The 22618-nt window shown below is 31.2% G+C and overlaps 3 protein-coding genes and 1 long non-coding RNA gene across 4 annotated transcripts; 1 reads left to right on the top strand and 3 right to left on the bottom strand.

Annotated features, from left to right (window-relative positions):
• Positions 1–510: 510 nt before the first annotated feature.
• LOC101208031 (benzyl alcohol O-benzoyltransferase) lies at positions 511–3238 on the bottom strand. Its single transcript, XM_004151808.3, has 3 exons — positions 2846–3238; positions 1978–2232; positions 511–1535 (listed from the first exon to the last, which is right to left on the bottom strand). Exons 1-3 carry the CDS (start codon positions 3155–3157, stop codon positions 660–662), a joined length of 1443 nt encoding a protein of 480 aa, XP_004151856.3. The 5' UTR covers positions 3158–3238; the 3' UTR covers positions 511–659.
• A 6337-nt stretch (positions 3239–9575) lies between these two features.
• LOC101208273 (benzyl alcohol O-benzoyltransferase) lies at positions 9576–11435 on the bottom strand. The gene is made up of 2 exons (XM_004151809.3): positions 10840–11435; positions 9576–10742 (listed from the first exon to the last, which is right to left on the bottom strand). Exons 1-2 carry the CDS (start codon positions 11287–11289, stop codon positions 9807–9809), a joined length of 1386 nt encoding a protein of 461 aa, XP_004151857.1. The 5' UTR covers positions 11290–11435; the 3' UTR covers positions 9576–9806.
• Positions 11436–13156: 1721 nt separating this feature from the next.
• Positions 13157–14823, top strand: LOC116402037. The gene is made up of 2 exons (XR_004214392.1): positions 13157–13348; positions 13488–14823. It is a non-coding gene; the product is annotated as an uncharacterized LOC116402037 (long non-coding RNA).
• Positions 14824–19350: 4527 nt separating this feature from the next.
• LOC101208513 (benzyl alcohol O-benzoyltransferase) lies at positions 19351–21752 on the bottom strand. Its single transcript, XM_004151810.3, has 2 exons — positions 21300–21752; positions 19351–20534 (listed from the first exon to the last, which is right to left on the bottom strand). The coding sequence occupies exons 1-2, from the start codon at positions 21750–21752 to the stop codon at positions 19653–19655; spliced, it is 1335 nt and encodes a 444-aa protein (XP_004151858.1). The 3' UTR covers positions 19351–19652.
• Between the last annotated feature and the right edge of the window lie 866 nt (positions 21753–22618).

The following is a 22618-nucleotide window of genomic DNA, read 5'->3' as shown; positions in this document are numbered from 1 at the left end:
CCATAATTATCGTCAATATTAAAACAATGATATTTTTTTATAAGAAAAACTGTCACGATTTTCCTATATTTGACATGAAAAAAATGTCGTCAATAGCAAAACAATGACATTTAATTTCTAAAAAACCTGTCACGATTGACATATTCTTGGCATTTAGAAAATGTTATAATAAACGAATTTTTTAAAATTATAAATTGTCGTTAATACGCAAATGATAACAATTATTTGTTGTCATAATATAAAATATGACAGTTATTTATTGTCATAAAATAATAATCAACGACATTTATTTTCTATCATAAAAAACTTATTGTGACAGTTTTCAAAAATTGTCATGAAATAACTTTCTATGACTTTCGCTTCTATGACGGTAAATAACTGTCAAATATTTTATTCGCGACAGAAAATAACTATCGTCCTATACCATTTTTGTTGTAGTGAAACCTGATTAAGGTGGGTCTAAATTGACAGTGTAAGTACTTGAAAAAAAGTATTTAAGAAATAAGAGGATTTAAGCAAATCTTATTTTGATGGGAATTTTATACTACTTTACTCCATATATATATATTCAACTCAGACCCACCTTAAACAATCTTATTTATTACAAAAAGCAAATAGAATAGTTTGCATATGGCTATCAACTTCATCAACCACTTATTTCACTTGCAATGAGGCATGAACATTTCCCTAAATCTTTCCATAGCTGGAGGAGGCAAGCATAAAGTTATCACAGTTCCCTTTTCTCCATTTCTATTCATGAAAGGTATACAAAAGCTTGTCATACCTCGTATAATTCCGGACCCTCCGGTTATAGGTCCTCCAAAAATGGCCTTTTCCCATCCAAAGTCCACATTTTCGAACCCAATTCTCGTTACATCTGACATGATAAACGATCCAACTGTAGTTAAACAGGGTCGTCCTTTAATCACCATAAGATCCACCATAGACTTTATGTACTCCGTCGTCGCCTTAGCCTTAGCCTTCCTAATCAAGTCTATAGCATAACCAAGCGGGTTCCCACAAAGCTTCGCAACGGTGGTGATTACTGCAGGAAAAACTATCGCATTACCATAATACCCTAATGGTATGTCGATCTTCGAGCGTAGATTCACAACGCAAACAAACCGCACTTCCTCCTCTGGTTTAAATTGAAGGGCTATGGTACGGAGGCGCCAAACATAGGCAGCGAAGATCTCGAAGGAGGAGCAATCGTGAAGATGGGCAGGCAAAGTTTTGCGAAGGGTGGAGATTTGAAGTTGGCTAAAGAAGAATACTTGATCGATCATGTTATTGACTGGAATGAGGGTGCTCTTCGTGTCGACTACTTGGTCGTATTCATAATGGCGAAAAGTGATTCTGGGAGGGTCTCTTGCGGTTAACAGAGCTCTTTGCCATACTGGTAAAATAGATGGAGCAAAAGCTCCACGAGCTATCTCTGCTGTAGCCTTTATGAATTGGACAATGCCAAAACCATCTGCCACAGAATGATTCAAATGAAGACCAAAGATGAAACCTCCACACTTGAGTCTTGTCACCTACATGGCCAATAAAACTATGAAGTGAAATTAAAGGGCAAACTAATTGTTAGTTTGGTGTTTTAATTAGGATCAACTTTTAATTTCATACTGTCTCGTTTCTTTAAGAAAATAGATGAAGGATAAAAGGAAAAAATATGAGTTTTGTTAGTTCTATTTATCTAATTTCTAATCATGTTTTCAAAACTTTCTAAGCACTTGTTTTTTCGAATTTAGCACTTATTTTTTCTTTAATTTAGCTAAGAACTCAATGATTATCTTATGTAAAACGTGATTGAAAAGCACTAAAAAAAACTCAAACATCAGTATCAAATAAAAAGAACCAAGTATAACCAAATATGATTTCCAAAACCAAGCTTTAAATTTTTTAAAATTACATTTCCCCCTCATATTAATGAAAAAAAAAAAAGCATAACATAAAAGGAAGACAAATATGGTATACCTGAATGAGCAATAATGGAGAATTAAGGACTCCATCAGAATTTAAAGCGTTATGTAGAATGTTGATCTCCATACTTGAAAGTGAATATGGAAGAGTATCCCTAAATTGTTCTAAGCTGACATCTGCATCCGCTTCAACGAACAAGATTCCTTCACCTGTACATTCTACAAAAAGCTTTCTACCTGGCCCTTCTCTCAATCTTCCTGCTAAAGGGTAGTAAAACACCAATGCCTTTCCAATTGCTTCCTTTATTACCTTTGTTTGAAGAAAATCTCATATTAGAAAAATATGACGCAGAGATGTCACAAACTTTATAGGATACATGGATTGCTCCTTTATCTAAATTCTCATCTTGCCAGATTGAAAATCTCACATGTATATGAGTTACATCTTTTCCTCATTGTCATCTTGTGAGACAGAACCTCATGTATATTTAATATAACGACTTACATGATATTGGATCATAAGAACATAGTTGACTTAAAGAGTACAGCATCTTAAAACACCTTGTTGAACACAAAATTTTTAAGTAGACCAATTGGTTGTGAGATACATTTACATACGAAATTAAAGCTGGAAGTTTGAATCAAGACAAGTAAGAAAAAAAATGTAAGAATAGTTGATCAATTTTTTCATCCTTATCTTTGTCGAAAACAAAATCCTTTTTCATCCTTTCTTTGTCGAAAATAAAAAATTTTAAATAGTGAAAACAAAGAGAACAATCATGTCGTTAAGAACCGCACATTAGAAATATAAGAGGACCTGACAATACAAATACAATATGTGAAATATATATTTTGCTCATTTCATCGTGAAATATTGCCCGGGAGATGGTATCTCATGTAATTATCGATTATTAATTTATTACCTTTACTGGGTCTCGTCCCTCCAAACTTGGATTATGGTGATAGATATTTACCAATGGCACTTGAAATCTTAAGATTTGTTGATCATCCACATCAGAAAGTTGTTTAAATTCATAGGGTGTAGGATTTGCTGGTGCAATCAATTCTGGTTGGCATTTTCGTACTTGAAAAGAAAAGTCGATGGTTTGCATTGTTTCCATTTGAAAAAAAGATGAGCTATCAGTCGAGAGTTTTTTTTTAAAAAAGATATGTCGGGTCAGTAGGTGCATCCGGACATCTCTACTAGGTAGACACTTCCTTAACACCCTCATCATCCTGCTTTCGCTAATATAGAAAGAATTAGTACAATTATAGCGGGTTAGTAAAATATGGCATTTATGAGAGGAGAGTTGATATTGAAAGAGAATTGTGTACGTGAATGTGGAGGGATGGCATTTATATAAAGACGTGAGTGAAGTTAAAAGGGGAAAGAAAGGAACGCAGGAGTAAGTAAAGTACATGGCAATTTTGAAATCTTATCTTTCATATTTTTCATTGTTAATAATTTTTAAAGGTTATTAAAATAATTTTCTCTCTTATAGCCATTACGTTTTGAAATTTTCAATTCACTTAAAACCTTTATGACAACACTTATATCAAAATATAGGAAAAAATTAGTTTCCATCCATTTACAAAAATGATTTGATATCTTTTGTTGGAACAACATGTTGTTTGGGATTTAGTCTTAGTAATCTAATATTTGTGTAATGCAATTGCAATATTTCACTAAGTAGGTTCACTGCATGTACTGTGTTTGTCATGTCTTTCTATATTACGTGGTTCATTCTAAGCGATACGCCATAGGTCATGTGATATACTCACTATGTACCTCTTTATCACATTAAGCCTAAGTCATCGTTGAATCCATTGTTTTCCTACTGCTTGTTCAAGTGCAAGCGAAATAGTAAGTTTTTCTGGGTGATCCAAAGTCGAACATTGAAAATTGTTTCAAGATATTAGTTTTAGGGTCTTACTCATCGTAGGTGTTATGATGGTTAGTTGCGGTAAAAAAATGTGTATAAAATAAAACTAAAGTTATTTAAAGTCACCTGGAGACTCATGCACAGGGGGTAAAGCATGATAAGACGAAAGATTAAATTAACTAACTTGTATGTGAGATAAATGTGAAAGAAGGTCTATGCACTATTAGACAATTAAGCAATGCGAGAACTTTTATGTGATATAACTTGCGTAATTAGCTCATAATTAAGGTGACCTTCTCTCGAAGTGTTTAGACGCAACACTTGCTCACCTTTCAGGATGTAAATGATTGTTTTTGGTTAGGCAGGATTTATCTAGAAGACTTCACTTATAGCACTTATAGAACTTCTCATTTAAGAACAACAACCTCTCCGTGCCTAATGTCTACACTTGTTTGCATTTTAGGATACAAAAGTTGGAAGTTATCTCGCTAAGGTGAGGTTTGTTACCCAAACCCCTCCTTGTGCGCATTAGCCTTATTGTTGCCACTTGTCCTCTCGGGTAGTTGACTATTAACATTGACCAAGTTATGAGTATAGCTCAACTAATATGATAAACCGTATAAGTTAAACTTCTTATCGAGAACTTACCACAAATCCAACTACTAATAACACATTGATAGGTGAAAAGTCAAGAAATGATGAATTGAAAATGTATAAACATGTAATATATATATAAAGAATGTAGGTCTTAGGCCATTGTACAATATGAACAACATATATTACAAAGAAATACAAAAATTGAATGAAAGAAGAGTGGATTGAAACAAAAGTTAGGGGGAACGGTGGATGACTCTTCTCCTCTTAGAATATGAGCTTTCGTGTTACACTCTAATAAAAAAAGATGAAGAAGAGTACATCCGGTGGCTAGACCCACCAGCTCTCTAGGTTTTTCCCCATACATACTCTATTTTTGCTCCATGTAGGCTTCTCTCTGGCCTATACAGGACTTTTTCCCGTACAAGGCTCTCTAGGTTTTTTATGAAGACGAATTGCTTCTATAAGCAACTTTAAGTGGAAAACTTTTATTCTTCTGAAATTTTCAGCACCATATTAATCCTATGAAGTCACATCACTCCAACTACCTTTCTTGTCTTCAAGGGAGAGCATCACATCACATCACTTCAAACAGGTGTGAGCCGAGTGAGAGCATCGGGCAAACGAGGCAGCATCGACCTGGGTGGTGGGTCAGGCATTTGGGTCTAACTCCTGAAATCGAGTCTGGTGCATTTTTTTTCTTCTAATTTTTCCACTTTTCTCTCCCATTTCTTGCAATTAAAACCTAATTTGAACTCAAACTCTACTAAAAATTAAAGACCCTCAACAATATTATATTAAGAAAAATATCATCAAATGACAAAGAAAATTTAGAAAAAAGCAGGTCACAATACCTCTTTTTTACATATTGCAAATATACGAAAAATATGACAAGTAATTATATGTACCAAAGGATTATCTGCTTTTAACTTTGCTACTTTTGCAATTTAGAAAATGTGCAAAAGTAGTGACATTGCCCTATTATCATAAATGTTTTTGCTATTTTTGCAAATACCCCTAATATTAATTGGGCCACAAAACTTAGGTCAATTACAATAATTAATACATAATTAAGCTTAATTTAATGGGACATTTGCATAAATAGAAAAGAAAATTATGATACTAGGAACCATGTTACTACTTTTTCTAAAGCGAAATTGTATTAAATGACAAAAATATTTAGAAAAAATACAGCTCATATGACTTATTTTTTGCATATTACGAATATGAAAAAATTAATGATATCAGACGGTAATCATAGAGTCATCAGTTTTTAAATTTGCTACTTTTGCAATTTAGAAAATGTAGTGACATGAACTCTATTATCAAAAAAAATTTTGTTACTTTTGCAAGTGACCCTGTTCTAAATCGCAAAAGTAGCAAATTTAAAAGTGAGTAGCTCACTGATACCATTAATTACTTGTCATATTTGTCATATTCGCAATATGTAAAAAAGATGTGTCATAGACTGATTTTTTCTAAATTTTTTGTCATATGATGCAATTTTTCTAATATAATTACCAAACTTTAATTATTCATTTTAGTTCAATCTACAATTTATCTAATAAATTGACACCCATCATATGCAATTGAGTAAAAAATAAAGCATACTCTGATACCACATTATGAATGTTAGTCATGCACAACAAAAACGAGATCAAAATTTTATCTTTATTACTCTTAATTAAGAAGAAACTCTAGATATTTACGAATGGCAGTTGAAGTCTTAAGCTTTGTTGATCATCCAAATCACGAAGATGTTTAAATTCATGGGGTGTAGAAGTTTCTGGTGCAAATCAATTCTGGTTGGCATTTACTTACTGATTGAAAAGAAAAGTACTGGATGGTTTGAATTATTTCCATTTGGAAAGAAAAAGCCTAGTTAAGAGATGAAGAATTGATATTGAAAGAGAATTGTATGAGAGTGTGAAGGGATGGCATTTATATAAAGAGACGAGTGAAGCTAAAGGGGAAAGAAAGAAACGTAGAAGTAAGTTAGAGTACATGGTACATGAATCAGTAAGTTGATCACGAAATTACTTTTATGTAATTTCAATTAAAACATCTCTAGGCATATGCCTAATTAAATTAGTATTTTATAGGAGTTGATATCTGATTTTATTATATATTGATAAGTATACAATCTGGTTAATGAATTAAATCTTATCTTTCATATTTTTCATTGTTATTTTCTCGCTTAATCCAGTTACGTTTTGAAATTTTCAATTCACTTAAAACGTTTATGACAACACATAAAAAGATAAGGAAGAAATTGGTGTCCATCACTTCACAAAAATGATTTGATATCCCCTTTCCTATGCTCTCTTGCTCTCTTAAAAAAAAAAAACTGTCTAAAAGAGAGATTGAGTTGTTCTCAAATATAACAAAATAAAATAAGATATATTAAAATAGCATTAAAAGTTGTTGATCAACACCGATATATGTATATGATGTCTATCTATGTCTAAGACCACAAAAGTTTGCTAAATTAGTAAATATTTTAAATAATTTTATCATTTAAAAAACCTCAAAGAAAAAAATAAAAATACAGTCTAGGAAATAAGATGGGTAAAAAAAGAAAAAAAAACAAAATGGTACGTATTAACAAATATAGAAATGGTTTTCTAAAAGGTTAATTTTTATAAATATAACAAACCGACAAAATATCTAGCACGTGTAACAAAATGAAAAAGTTCATGAAACTAATCATTTTTTAAATATACCAGGTTTGTCCTTCCTTTCATCGTCTTTCTTTTTATTCTCCTTCTACGATTTATTTTTTCTTTTCATAGTCTTTTTTTCTTTATCTGTAGTTTTTTATTTTTTGCAAACTGTTATTTGGTTGTTCCAAATATAAAAGATCGTGAAAAAATGGATATTAGATAGCAAAATCTAAATGATCACTTACCAAAAATAGTCTATCGTGTACAACGAATCTAAAAAAAATCGTTTAGATTTAGGTAGCCAAATTTAGATGATTATGTTCCAAATATAAATTATTGTTTTTCCAATATAAACTATCACTTTTGAACATGTACCAAAAAAATTGTTGAGATTTGACTATCCAAATTTAAACAATCAAATCTAAACGAAGTAAAAAATCTTGAAAAAAAATTGTTTAGATATAGGTAGCCAAATCTAAACGATCATGTAGGAAAGAATAGTCAACTCTAAACGTCAAAGGTAAGTGAATCGTTTTCCGAATATATTATGTGTGTTGGATGTCAATTAATCACGTGACATTTTTTGGTACTTCCCATTGTTGGCCTATGGACTTTTTCTGTTTTCGAAATTATTCTATACCGTGTAAATATTTTGTTGCTTTGTTATATTTTTTTAAAAGACTCATTTTTAAAATTGCAAATATATATGGCCAAAATTTAATCCTGATTCTCAATTTTTTTTTTTTATTACAACTTTACCATTAGTGATCTAGGAGGGGATCTAATGAACCTACAAATTAAAAGCTCAAATGATATGAGATTAATTAATTGAACTATTTAATTACATTAATCAACATTTATTAACTATATTGATCACTCTACTCTCAAGATTCATAGGTGCACTCTTAGCATTGTAGAATATTTTTGTATCCATTTATAACAACTAGTCTTTCAACACGTGCATTGCATGTGACTCTTTTTAACTTATTAAATGAATGTAAAATATATGAAGTCAATAAAAATATCACATATAGCAAAATTCAACAAATTTAATTTTTAAATGTACAAAAGATACATCATTTTAAGAAAAATAAATATAAAAGATATGTATTACTATTGTTATCATTAAAGTTATTTGATACTGAGATTATTGAAGAAAAAATGTTTGATAAAAAAGGTCATCCAAAATAAAAGTGGAAAATGGAGAGGATGAAAAGTGACTTTATGTTAATATTTTAATGTTTAAGGTATTCTATAAGATATAATGTATTAAAAAAATAATTTTGCAATCAATGTGAAATTGTTGAATTTTAATAAAATTTTGTTTTTTTTTTTTTCAAAACATGTTTCATCCATTTTTAAAATATAATTTTTTATTAGAAAGAAGATTGTATTCATTAAAAAAACGTAAAAATATCTATCGGAGGGAAGAGATTAGTATATGCATTTGAGATAATTTTTATTTGAGATAATTTTTTTAATCTACATATTTGATGTTTAAAATCAAATTAAAAATTGTTTTTTCAAATATAAGCGTACATTATTTATTAAAGCACTTAGTTTGTAATTTATTATTCTAGGAAGGAAAAAAGCAAAAGAAAATCTTAGTGCAGTTATTTAATATCTCATATCATATGGTCAAATGAATAAATTCTTTGTCAAGAAAAAAAAATAAACATACATAACTTTTTATAAAAAAAAAATGTGATTATCTATTATGTTCTGTCACATTATACATCAAATAACTAACTTTAGAAAAATGGTTGAATTTGAAAAAAAAAATATATGCATACAAGATTTTTATAGAAAAAATACACAAAGGTGATGTTTATTTAATTTTAAGAGTTCAATAGTCTTGTTAAATTATTGAATTCAAACTTTTCAAATTCTAAAATTTATTATAATTTATTGTAAAATCATAAATTTGTTCCGACTTTTTATTAATTACTTGATAAAGCTATTCAACTTCTAAAATTATAAAATAAATTGAATTTAAAGTTTTTATTACTTTTAATGAATTTTTTATGACAAAAACAGAAAAGCTATTTTATTAGTAAAACAACTCTAATAAAAAAACAAAAATTGATTGAATGATAAAAAATATGAGCAAAGAATATATTCTTTAATTTTACAATGTTTAAGATTCTCCATAGCTACATTCTAAAAAAAATCTTCATGCTTACATGACTCAAACATATCTCATTGAAAAAATACACACAAACATATATTTAAATCACATATTTCCATTCTAACAAAAAAAATCTAAGATTACATGATTTAAACATCCACAAAGATATACCGAAGACATATTTATATATAGAAGCAAATAAATACAACAAAATGAAAAAAAGATAAAAGAGAACATAAGAATAATAATTTGATTTCTTCTTTACATCTTAGTTTTTTTGTTATGACTTATGATTAGTTTGAATGGAAGAAAAGAATAGAATATTTATACTAAAAAATTTCAAAGAGGAGGATGTGGAAAAGAGAAGTTTTAATAAGAGAATTAATTAATTAGAAAGAAAAGTGATTTTATTTAGGGAAGAGTTATTTTCTTACCTTCAACAAGAAACATTGGAATAACTTATATTATCAGATATCAAACGGAAATAACATTTTTCAAATCACATCACAAAACCCTACGAATTCCCCTAATACTTTCCTTGTTTTACACAGAGGAATAGTTGTTTATTACAATATAATTCTCACGTTTGTTTCCCAAAACCTAAATATTTTTTCCATCATAAAGCAGCTCGAATGAACCCTTGCTTAGTGTTTTCCACTTCATTCAATGGTTTTGTTTTGAACGCAGCATCAAGTTCTACCACAAATCTTTCCATGGCTTCAACAGGCAATGAGAAAGGTACCACTGTTCCTTGTTCCCCTTTTTTGTTTTTAAAACTTATATAAAAGCTTGTCAAACCAGGGACGGTTGCAACCCCTCCCATGGCAGGGCCTCCAAAAATTGCTTCTCCCCATCCAAAGTCTATCTTCTCCAAGTCGGTTTTTGTCACGTCAGACACCGCATAAGATCTCACAGCAGTTAAATTAGGTCGTCCATTGATTACCATAAGATCCGCCACAGACTTCATGTACTCCTCTGTCATCTCTGCCTTAGCCTTCCTAATCAATTCTACTGCATAACTTAATGGGTTTTGGCAAAGGTTGCCTGCAGTGGCGACTGCTGCTGGTAAAGCAAACGCATTGCCATAATATCCTGAGGGTAAATACTTTGATTTGGAGCGTAAGTTCACGACGCAAAGTAAGCGCATTTCATCGTTTGGGTTTGGTTGAAGGGCTATGGTACGGGTGCGCCAAAGGCAAGCTGTGATGAGGTCGAAGGAAGAGCAATAGCGAAGGTGGATAGGTAAGGTTTTGCGAAGGGTAGAGATCTCTGTAGGGCCAAAGAAAACGGAGCCATGGGCCATCTCGTTGAGAGAAATGTTGATTTGTTTTGTGTCAACAACTTGGTCGTATTCATGGTGGCGATGAGTGACTGTTGGAGGGTCTCTTGCATTTAAGAGAGATCTTTGCCAAACTGGAAGAACAGATGGTGCAGTATCACCACAAGCCATTTCACGTACTGCGGTCATGAATTGCATTAAACCGAAAGCATCGGTCATCGTGTGATTTACACGAATGGCAAAGATGAAACCACCACACCTGAGTCGTGTCACCTACAATACATTAATTGAGGATCAGTACAATTATCCATCGAACGTTAAGTTCTCTTTTAACTCTTCTAGTGTAATATATATGCATATATGCACATACCTGAACAAGCAACAATGGAGAATTAATAATCCCATCAGAGCTTGGAACATTGTACAAAACATCATCCAGAAATGCAAAAGGAGGTTGAACAGCATCACCAAATTGTTGTAAAGCTACATTTGCATCAGCTTCAATAAATAAAATACCTTCAGCAGTACATTCCACAAACAACTTTTTTCCAGGGCCTTCCCTCAATCTTCCTGCAAAAGGATAATAAAATACCAATGTATCTGAAATTGCCTTCTTTATCACTTTCACTGGATCACTTCCTTCCATTCTTGGATTATGAGCATACAAGAATAATAATGGGACTTGAAATCTGAAAGCTTCTTGGTCATCAATGTCTGAAAGTTGCTTAAATTCATAGGGTGTAGGTTTTGCTGGAGCAACTAATTCAGGTTCGCATCGACGTACTTGGAACACAAAATTATTATGGGATGATATTGCCATTTAGAAAAAAGAAAAAAAACAAAAGAAATATGTGTGAAGATGAAGAAATTATAATTTTTTTTTTGAGAGAATAGATGTGTGATTTTGTTTTTTTAGTGTTGGGAGGGAAGATGTGTGCATAAAGTGGTATTTATAGGGAAAAGGTAGGTATGTAAAAGTTTGAGGCGTAGTTGTAAAGAAGGTTGGGGAAACCTGAAAGAATACTTTCTTTCTTTTTTTTGGTTTTTTCGTTTGGTAATTTTAAGTTTCAATTATAATAATTACCTTATTACTAAGTTTCAAGATTTACCCCTTTTATTTTTTTATATATAAAAAACCTACTTCTTTTGTTTGGTTAATATAAAAATAATGTAGTTAATAATTAAATTAATTTTTATTAATTTTTACTGGACTATTTTAAAATATAACAAAATATAAACCAAAACTTTTACTTGTCTATCAGCCATAAATCGTAATAGATCTTGTAGTCTATAAGTGAAATTTTGTCATATTAGTAATATTTTCAACCATTTTTTCATTTAAAGTATTTAACTCCTTTTTTTGAAAAATTGCATCAAATGATAAAATTATTTTTTAAAAAATAGCTCATGAGATCTATTTTTTGCATATTACGAATATGACAAAATTGATGATATCGACTATGATACAGTAATCATATGACTATCGAAGGTTTATGAGACGGTAATCATAGGACTATCGATTTTTAAATTTTCTATTTTTGCAATTTAGAAAATGTAGTGACATGAATGATATTATCATAATTTTTTTTACTATTTTTGCAAGTGCCACTTCTTTCTACTACTATTAATATTATTAATTGAATTTTTTTAACAATAATTCTCTTAAATGAATTTATAAAAGTTTACATTGAAGAGTAAAAGTTATTAAAATATTGAAGGTAAACATGTATATAAATATTAAAAGTAAAGATAAATGAAAGGGAAAGTCAAATAAAAAAATTAGAAAATTACCAAAAACATTTAGAAAAAAATACCACCTTAGGATAACCTTTTTTTTTATATTGCAAATATGAAAAGTATGACAAATAATTAGTGATATTATACGGGTATCAGTGACTATCAGAGTGTTATCAGAGAGTTATCGATTCTACATTTGTTAGTTTTGTAATTTAAAAAACGTGAAAGGCATAGTCTATTATATAATAAATGATTTTGATGATCATTATTTATTTTGTGTGAACATAATTCACAACCAAGGAGGAGAAGATGAAGAATGTGTTAAATGGAGTGAGATATATGTTTTCACGTTTTCTTTTGTGGTTCATTAATGCCGTTTTTGACCACAAGAAAACATTTAAGGATGGACGGTTTCTGGCAACTTACACATTTTAAAGGTGTCCCCAACTCAATTTCTAAGCCACACACAAAACTAACTAAATATGAAGAAATAAAAACTTCACACATTCTATTCCTTTTTTGCTACCCCACTTAAAGTTTTCTCTTCACTATGAATTTCATATTTATTTCATAGTCTATTATATTGGTTTTATGAGTAAATTTGAACCATTCAAATTCCATCCAACATATTTAATTACCTTATTACCCTTTACAAGTTAGGAAAGAAATCTAATAGATCTACTTATCAAAAGCTACAATGATATGAGATTAATTGGCTAGATTCATTAACTGTGTATGCACATTTCAGTAAAGACTGGCGTTGGAAATTTTCTCAGTGAGATATATTTTTGTGTTCATGAATATAGACCGATAAACAACAAGCTTATAATTCAGTTCTTCACGAGTATTCTTAACACAATTTGGGTAAAAAAATTTACTTTTAGGTAACTTCTTAGTCCTTAAATATTAATTATGCTTCTCTAATGAACAACTTGCTCATGGTCCAACTACTAAACATAAACTCCTTTCATGTCATAAAAAGAGTATGACCCTTTATTCTCAAGTTCCGGAGACACCATTTAAGGAAACATACATCTATTTACCTCAAGGAGAGAATCATAGGTCTTAGTGTTGAGCTTGTTGCGAAATGATGTGAGCACGCGGTGCTTGTGATGCTTGTTGGGATAGTGATTTTATTCATGGTGGTTTGATGTGCTATGATTTATTTGATGTGGTTTGATCTTATTATTTGTGATTTTGTGTACTTTCAAAAAAAGGTTTTCTCAAACTCATCACTTACTAAAATCGTTTGATTTATGTTTTAAGTTTTTTCCTTCTCAGGTTGTCAAGCATTGAAGTCATCCGAAGGTTGATTCTAAGGTGTTGTAGCCTAGTTAAGAAGGGAAAGCATAGTTGTTTTGTAGTCTTACATGGCGTGCTAGCCTTGGCTTCTCATCATACGCCTAAGGAGCCAGTTGGTAAGCGCATTGCTCCCTTAGCGTGGATGAGAAAGCTTGGTGGAAAGGCGAGAGCAATAACCAGGTTAGTGAGGCCTAACTCGATGAACTAGAGAGCAAAAGAGTTGAAGAGCTGAGGTGGGGGAAAGAAGGTCTGAAGCTTTTCCTTAAGTTGGATTGTCTAAGGGAGAAGGATGAGAGGAAAGCTTCACACTTCTAAGTACCACATCTCAAGAAGCAGCATTAGGTGGTGGAAAGAAGAAGGATGTGATAAAACCAAACTTAGTTTTATTTCTTGCACAATGAAGTTTAAGAGTTGTAATTTGTATCTTGTAACTTCTGCAAGTGTTAAGTTAATAAGAATAAGAAGTTAAGTTATTTCTGTTGTTTTATTGTATTTCCTTGAGTTGTTGCCTAAGAGGTTAAAATTAAGTTGTGCTTGTAAAAGTGTTAGGTGCAAAGCTAATTGTTGAAGAGTTATTTTTTTGTTGCAAAAGTTGTGAAGGTCTCTAAGGCTCAATGAAAAAGCTTTGCAAAGAGAAAAGAAGGAGAATTGTTTTACTTTCTAGGTGTTCGACGTGTCATCTCATAGAGAGATATGCAATGAATGTCTAGGCAGCACATCCTCCACTTGGTCGCATGGTGTGACATTTGAGGTAGGGCGTAATAAATACCCACCAAAGGTGGGCTGGAAAAAGGTAAATGGCTTGGTTGAGAGAAGAGACGCGGCATGGCTTGAAAAGAAGGGAAAAACGTGTGCGACTTGTGTAGCTTAGACAGAAACAGAGATCGACACGAACGGAGGGCGTAGTTCAGTCAAGTACTTGTTCGACTAGGCGCGACTAAATCAGCTTAGATGAAGGAATATGGCGTAGATGAGGAGGTTTGCGTAGAGAAGACTGGTTGCTCTGACTAACGAACGACTCGGAGTTTCGTGCAGTCTTCGATGTAGAACATCCTTCAGCTTGTTGAAACGAGGGGATCAACGACAAAGGACTTGATGGCGAAGCTCGACTGACAACGGCGACAATGTCATTGTTGTGAGTAGGGCTTCTATGGTGAAGGAGAAGATGAAATGACATGCTATACGAATCACCATTTATAAGATTAAATAATAATAGTTATAATATTATGCTTCAGTTTCCATTTCCTGTTTCTTTTTTCCCTTTTCCTTTATGATTAAAAACCAAACTTCTTCTCTTTCTTAATAAATCCAATCACATCAACCTGTCTCCTCAACAAATATTTACCTTTTCTCAAATAATCAATTATCTTCCATCAATGATTAAATAAAATTTTCTTTACCCATTTTCTGGATTAATTATATACATATCTATTTACGACGGCTTTTTAAAATATCAAAATAAATTAAAATATTTACAAGTTATAACAAAATTTTAGATTTTATTCATTATAGAAACTGTCATTGTCTATCAATGTCACTAATATAGAAGCATATCGGTGTCTATTATTGGTCTATTATTGGTAGAATTTGAAAATTTTGTTATATGTTTGTAAACATTTTGTCAAATTTGTTATTTTTGACAATTCTCCTGTAATTAACCATAATTTACCAAAAACCCAAATCCTTTTATTGATTATAATTTCAACAAAACTAGATAATTCACGTTTAGATAACTCAAAATAACACTCAATGAGTTCAAACTTAATTAATGAAAATTAAAATAATTAAATATGAAATAATTACTTTAATTTTTGGGCGTTAAATTCTTCTATTCTTAAGGAAATTTCATCCTCAAATGTTCTAATCCTCGAACAACGTAATTCGAGATACCGGACTCTCATCATCCTCTCGTTGTCTTGTGGCCTCTTCAACTCTATGATTTCGTCGTAGGTACTTTCACCAGTGCAATTTTTCTGTTATGGGGCAACTTGACCCTCTCTTGCCAAAATCTCAACTGGTTAATCCTCATAGCTCAATTTCTCACTAATTTTGCAATGGCTCATAGTCAACTATATGTGATGGGTCTACTACGTACTTCCTCATAATAGAAACATGAAACACATCATGAACTGAATAAAATGACGAAGCCAACACGAAACGATAAGCCATGGGACCAATCCACTCAAGTATCTCAAATGGCTCTACAAAACGAGGACTCAATTTTCTCCTCCTTTCAAACCTTAGAACACCTTTTATAGGTGCCACTTTCTAAAATACTATGTTCCCTATGTCAAACTATAGATCCTTACGTTGTACATCAGGATAATCTTTTCTACTACACCATTTTGTTGTCTTGTTCCTAAGACTGTGTATTGACCATGTATGCCATATTCACTCCTCTATCACACCTACAACTTTTACCCTTCTATCAAATTGTCGATCACTTTTATTGCTAAATATCTCTAATCCTCTATCTGACATCAAGATTTAAACAGATACGACTTTAAATTCCAACATTTTAAAAGAAAATAAAATGATTTAAAATTGCTATTTGTATTTTGGAACAAAAAATTATTTGAAATCACTTAAATTAGTATATTATGTTTGGATACCCACTAAAAAGGAAAAGAATGTCCATTTACTCTTCTACCTTGCTAATCTCTTAACAACTTAGTTTAATAATTAAGAACTATTTTAGAGTAGAAAGTCACTTGCAAATCATTATATAAAAACATTATTTACTCAAATGAACTAACCTATTCAATTGAAACTTACAAGCGTCATTAGTATTGTTAAAAAAAATAAATTAAAATGTCTACATTTCAATCATTCCTAAAAATGTCATTATATATAATTATTGTCATAGAGGTTACACTAGAATAAATTTTACTTTTAATGTCGGTTTAAAACCGACATTAATGACCTTTAGTGTCGATTGGCAAGCGACATCTATGCTATTGATGTCGGTTTAAAAACGACATCAAAGACCTCATTAATGTCGGTTTAAAAACGATATCAAAGGCCTCATTAATGTCATTTTTAAACTGACATTTTTTATAGTGTTATTGAAGATCTTTACTTCGGTTAGCCTTTGATGTCGTTTTAAAACCGACATTAAAGAGACATTTAAAGTCTGTTATAAACCATTAAAGAGGCATTTAATGTCATTTTTAAAACGACATAATCCTTGCTTCTGGGTCTGTATTTTCAAATTTATTTTTATTAATTTTTTGTATCATTGTCCATTTTCTATGAGGTCAAATAGCTAAAAATCAACATTATGTCAACAATATTTTAGAAACTATAATATTTTTCTTTTACATGTATATATACAAAATCAAATCTTAATATTGTGAACATTTACATATACAACTTGCTCCAAACACAAAAAAAAAAAAAAAAGTGAGAAGCTTAACTATTACATTGATCATCCTTTGCCAAAAAAAGAAAACATTGAGAGAGCAATAAGCTCCACAAATGACCAACTTCACAAAGATAAAGCCTGACTAATTGTATTCGCTGGCATTTTCTTCTATTGCAATCATTAAATTCTTTTAGTGATTGCTCCTCGGAAAAAACATCAAGATAAGTTGATATTCATCATAAACAATCAAATTTAAGCAACGAGAAACATCAGTGAACAATGGTTCAAATTGTAAAACATCAGCTGCCAAAGACGGTGAGGGAAAACGAAAGAGCAGGAAGATCAGTGAAGATTATATTACCTTTTGTGTTTGGACTCACTACCACCGAATATTGATGAACTGCAATGAGAGAACTGTTGACCCCATGAACTTGAGAAGCAGACGACTGCAAAGGGATGAAAATAAGAGCTCTTTAAATATATATAAAGACTGCACCATTATACCAATCGTTTAGTTCATAAGATAACTCATCCAACACTCGATCTAACAATCTCAAAACCTAAACCTAAAACAAAACATAACAAGCTTAGAAAGTATAAAGATTAAAAAGTAAAGAGGAGGGAAAAGGATTAACACCAGGAAAAAAACAAAACAAAATGACAAGCATTTGAAATCCGAAAAATCATCACTTAACTTTGGTTTACTTATCAACCACTTTGGAGAAGGATTGAACAACTCCCACACTTTCTCAATTCTCATAAGGGAATCCAGATACAAATAAAAGGCAAAAAGATAACCCTAGGGCCTAAGTAAATAGTTACATTTATATGCCTAGCTAAACAAAGTCCCTCTTACTAACAAAAAGGATGAATAGGATAAAGATCCCTTATAACACAAGATGAAGAATAATACAAACCTTGCCATTTCCAGAGGAAAACTCAGACTTGAGTTGAAGAGATCTCTTTATAATAAGTAAACTTCAAGTTTTCAGGCGAATTTTTCGTTATCTAAAATTGTTCTCACAAGCATGAGAAAGAGAGTGCAAGAACGAGAGTGTGTGTGCAAGAAATAGTGCACTCAATGCTCATTGAGCTACTGAAAAATGAATAACATTGTTGTAAAAATTGAAGTTTTTTCTTTCAAGAAAGTGTATAAAACAACACGAAATATTGAAACTAATGATAATTTTAGACAAATAAAATGAATAAAGTCAATAGTGTTTGTATTTCAATTCAATAAAACAGGCAACATAATATACATTATGGGATGCAACTTACTGCATATGAAGGCAATTGTCATGTTATAGATTGAATAACATATTGTAATCTTTAGAGATCTTCGTCCCATATGTGGTTAGACTAAATAACAAACTTTCTCTCTCATTCAAAAACATGTTGGATTGAATCAAAAGAAATTTCTTTAAAATCATGAATTGTGTATAGAGGGTGAAAATTAAGAACAATATGGAGAAAAAAACAAAGGAGTATAGATGGATTTAAAAAAAAAACTAAAGTAATTGAAAAGAAAATAAGTTTCAAATGAAAAAAAAAAATCACCTCTAATTTGTTTGGCTTTGAAAGAAAAATTGTGCTTTGTTACAGTTAAGAGATTCAAATTAGGGATTTTTGCAAAAATAGCAAAAAAAATTATGATAATAATCTATGTCACATCATTTTCTAAATTTGTAAAAATAGCAAATTTAAAAGTGAGGACTCTCAGATAGCGCTATGATTATTGTCTGATAGACCTACGATAACTTATGATTACCGTCTGATAGTCATCTGATATCACTAATTTTAACATATTCACAATACACAAAAAATTAGTGTTATAAGCTGTTTTTTTCTAAATGTTTTAGCCGCAATTTTGCTTTCAATTAACTTGTGAGTTTAAAAAAAATAAAGAAGCAAATTAAATAGAAAAAACAATACAATAAATAAAAACCAACTATATGTTTAACTTATAATTTGCTGCTTAAATAATTAATCACAATAAGGTTTAAAATTATAAAACTACTGATCAACTTTTGAAAAATTCAAAATAGTTTACAATACACTACAACAAAAATGGACTTCCATGACTCGTGAACAGTAGCCAAAATAGATGAAAGAGTGAAAATGAGTTATAAAAACTAACTTCACAAAATGTAGTTTCAATTATTTAGTCGAAAATGGTATTTTTTTTCTTTTTTGTGTCATCAATTTATGACGGTAAAAAATAATCCTAAAATGTAACAAATATTTTATGATATAAGGAACATCAATATATATCCACAGTAAAATCTTTAATATTTCATATAAATAATCATCTTGCATCCCATAAACATGAATTAACTTTCAATTGATATTTTTTATTGAAAGAACTGCCATCCATAGAATTCATACACACAACCATTATGTTTTTAGTGTTTGGGAGAGAAAAATTAACAATAATTGAAATCAGGAAAGCTATTAAAAATGACATTTATATGATGATCATAAAGCAAGTATAAATGCCTTATTTACCAAAAATATATGTATATACTTTTAGTCACATCTCATAGTAGACTCAACTTTTTGAGTTATCACATTACGGATTTTGTTATAAAAAAATTATTTTCTGCTTTCATTTCATCTTTGTTATTACATGAATACATAAAGATAAGTATACAAACCATATATAAAGTCCACTTCCTCTTTCCAATTTCAAAAGGTTCCTCTCCTGTGTAGTACTGTTTTTCGAGCGAACCAATTATTTTCATTTCATTATCTATGTAGTGTTTTTCAATTTCAAAATGTTCTTATATCTTCAACAAGGCATCAAGTTCTTCCACCAACCTTTCCATGGCTGGAGCTGGCAAGTAAAGAGGCACCACAATTCCTTTTTCTCCATTTCTCATCTTAGAAGGAATACAAAAGCTTATCAAACCAGGCACAAGTCCAACTTTTCCGGTAGCTGGTCCGGCATATATGGCCTTTTCCCATCCAAAGTCCACATCCTCAAACCCAGCTTCAGTCAAATCTGCCATAAGGAATGACCCAACCACAGTAAAATGGGGTCGTCCTTTGACCGTCATTAAATCCACCATAGACTTCACGTACTCTTCTGTCACCTTAGCCTTAGCATTTTCAACTAATTCAATGGCATAATCTAAAGAATTCTGGGAAAGCTTAGCTGCAGTAGTAAGTGCTGCAGGTAAAGCAAATGCATTGCCATAAAACCCTAATGGTAAATAGTTAAACTTGGTGCGTAAATTGACGACGCAAAGCAAACGCACTTCCTCTTCTGGACTAAGTTGAAGGGCTATGGTACGAAGGCGCCAAATGAATATCATGAGAAGCTCGGCCGAGGGGTAATTGTGGAAGTGTGTGGGTAAAGTTCTGTGAATGATAGATATCTCGGTCGGCCCAAAGAAGAATGAGTGTTGAACCATATTGTCGAGGGTAATTGTAGTGTCGTTTATGTCGTTAACTTCATCGTATTCATGATGAAGGCAAGTGACTCTCGGAGGGTCCCTTGAATTTAAGAGAGCTCTTTTCCATACTGGAAGAATGGATGGCGCAAGAGCTCCACGAGCCATCTCAGCTATGGCCTTTAGGAATTGAGCCATACCAATGCCATCAGTGATTGTGTGGTTAAATCGAACAGCAAAGATGAAACCACCACATTTGAGTCTTGTTACCTTCATGAACAGTTAAATAACCAAATAGAATTAGTTTGTACTGCCATAATAATTTAAAGGGAACCTTCATTATTCAGAAGACACTATGAGTCTATAAATCCATATTCATCAACATCTTTAATACATCGTACACCTGTTTATATTGATATTTATGAAGGTTCGTATATAAAGTTGAAAGGTTTTTGGTTAAATTTATACTACGTACATAGGTTAAAGGTTGTCCTTTTATCCTATCTTTATGTTTTTCTTTATATTCCTGTGATTAGGATGCATGTTTTAGAATTTAATCCTAATTTGATTTATTAGGTTGTGAAAAGTTCAAAATTTTCAAGATAAGAACAACTCCACCTTTCTTCTTGATCATCGATCCATTTTTCCAAGCAACCATGACCAACTTCCCTTGAGATTATTGTTTATTAATTGATTCTCGCGTTATACATTATTGATTCTCATTATTGGAGGTTAATTTGATTATTGTTGCAGGTTCACGTAAAATAAGGGAAATTCCAAAAACATAATTGAGACAAATCTCTTTATACCATTTGGTATCAAGAATACACTTGTTCTTATCTTAATTGGTATCAAAGAATAGTTTGCATCTTTATAGCTCACCCCACAGTTAGTTAATTATCTTTCATTTCAGTAATTGTTCGTTACGATCATCTTTTATCACTCGCCGTTTTTGTCACTTCATCTATTGTTCTTCATCTTTCTCACTTCAAAATAATTCTATGAAATAAATGAACAAATGAAGAGCATAAATACCTGAATGAGCAACAATGGAGAATCAAGAATCCCATCAGAATCTGGAACATCATAAAGAAGTTGATCCATGCATGGAAATGGAGGTTGAAGAGAAGAAGAATCTTGAAACTGTTGTAGACTAACATCTGCATTTGCCTCAATGAACAAGACTCCTTCACCTGTGCATTCCACAAATAGCTTCTTACCAAACTTTTCTCTAACTCTGCCTGCAAAAGGATAGTAAAAAACCAAAGTCTTTGCAACTGCCTCTTTTATCACTGTCACTGGATCTCTCCCTTCCATATTTGGATTTTGTGGGTAAAAATGAATCATTGGAACTTGAAATCTAAAGCTTTGTTGGTCATCAATATCAGAAAGTTGTTTCCATTCATGGGGTGTTGGTTTTGTTGGAACAATTAGTTCTGGTTCACATCTTTCTACTTTGAACGCAAGAGAAGTGGCTTCGGACGACATTATATTGTTGTCAATATACGAAAATAAATTTGCAAATGAGGGCTCTGTTTTTTGGAAGGAACAAGGGCACTATTTGTATAAGGAGGAAGGGATGAATTTAGCTATATATCTTTTTCATTCTTTACTTTTTTTGTCTCCCAAATTTATGTCAATCGTCAATGAATTAAATCAAGTTTGGTAAGCTTACTTAAATGATGAGAATTATTGTGAATTTAGTGAAGACTTTATGGGAATATGAGTATAGAAACTATGGGACATAAGCAAATAGATTATACAAAATTGGATACAAATAATTATGGAGTTATAAGAATTACATGGTTGGTTGGTACACAAAATTTGTACAAATTAGTATTAAACCATATAAGAAGTGATCAGGAGCTACAACACTTCAAATTAAGGTAATTTAGAATTAAATTAAATTATTATGGGTGTTAATTTAATTTGAATTGGAAGATAAAAATGTATTTAGTGAAATTGATTAAGTAATTAAATATATGTATGTGTGCCTTTATATTATTTAATTGAAAGAAATTTGGAATTTATGGAAAAGTAATTATTAAATATATATGTATATAATTAATATCAGAAAAAAGTTGTATTTAATGAGGTGAGAGAGAGTGGTGTCTTTGTTTGATTGGGTGGGAAAAGATAGAATTATTGAGGAAAGAGTAAGGAAATTTAAATGAATGTATACATCCCTGGATTTAATATAAACTTTATTGTCTTTATATAATATATATAAACAAAACCAATTATTGTTTAATATTTGTGAGCAGTTTAGTGGTAACTATGTTTGTTAGTCTACTTTTCAATTAGAGTCCAAGTCTTACTTCCCTTTTATATAGAGGGAAGGAAAATTGTAAAAG

This window comes from Cucumis sativus, chromosome 2 (assembly GCF_000004075.3).
Source record: "Cucumis sativus cultivar 9930 chromosome 2, Cucumber_9930_V3, whole genome shotgun sequence".
NCBI lineage: Eukaryota > Viridiplantae > Streptophyta > Magnoliopsida > Cucurbitales > Cucurbitaceae > Cucumis > Cucumis sativus.
This window is presented reverse-complemented; position numbering and strand designations above follow the sequence as displayed.

Bases quoted from the DNA above. Each gene is read 5' to 3' on its own strand.
- LOC101208513 (XM_004151810.3), bottom strand. From the start codon at position 21,752: ATGTCGTCCGAAGCCACTTCTCTTGCGTTCAAAGTAGAAAGATGTGAA. The intron at 20,535-21,299 runs GTATTTATGCTC...CTGTTCATGAAG, and splicing joins CTCCATTGTTGCTCATTCAG to GTAACAAGACTCAAATGTGG.
- LOC101208273 (XM_004151809.3), bottom strand. From the start codon at position 11,289: ATGGCAATATCATCCCATAATAATTTTGTGTTCCAAGTACGTCGATGC. The intron at 10,743-10,839 runs GTATGTGCATAT...AATGTATTGTAG, and splicing joins CTCCATTGTTGCTTGTTCAG to GTGACACGACTCAGGTGTGG.
- LOC101208031 (XM_004151808.3), bottom strand. From the start codon at position 3,157: ATGATGAGGGTGTTAAGGAAGTGTCTACCTAGTAGAGATGTCCGGATG. The intron at 2,233-2,845 runs GTAATAAATTAA...CTTCAAACAAAG, and splicing joins AGGGACGAGACCCAGTAAAG to GTAATAAAGGAAGCAATTGG. The intron at 1,536-1,977 runs GTATACCATATT...TTGGCCATGTAG, and splicing joins CTCCATTATTGCTCATTCAG to GTGACAAGACTCAAGTGTGG.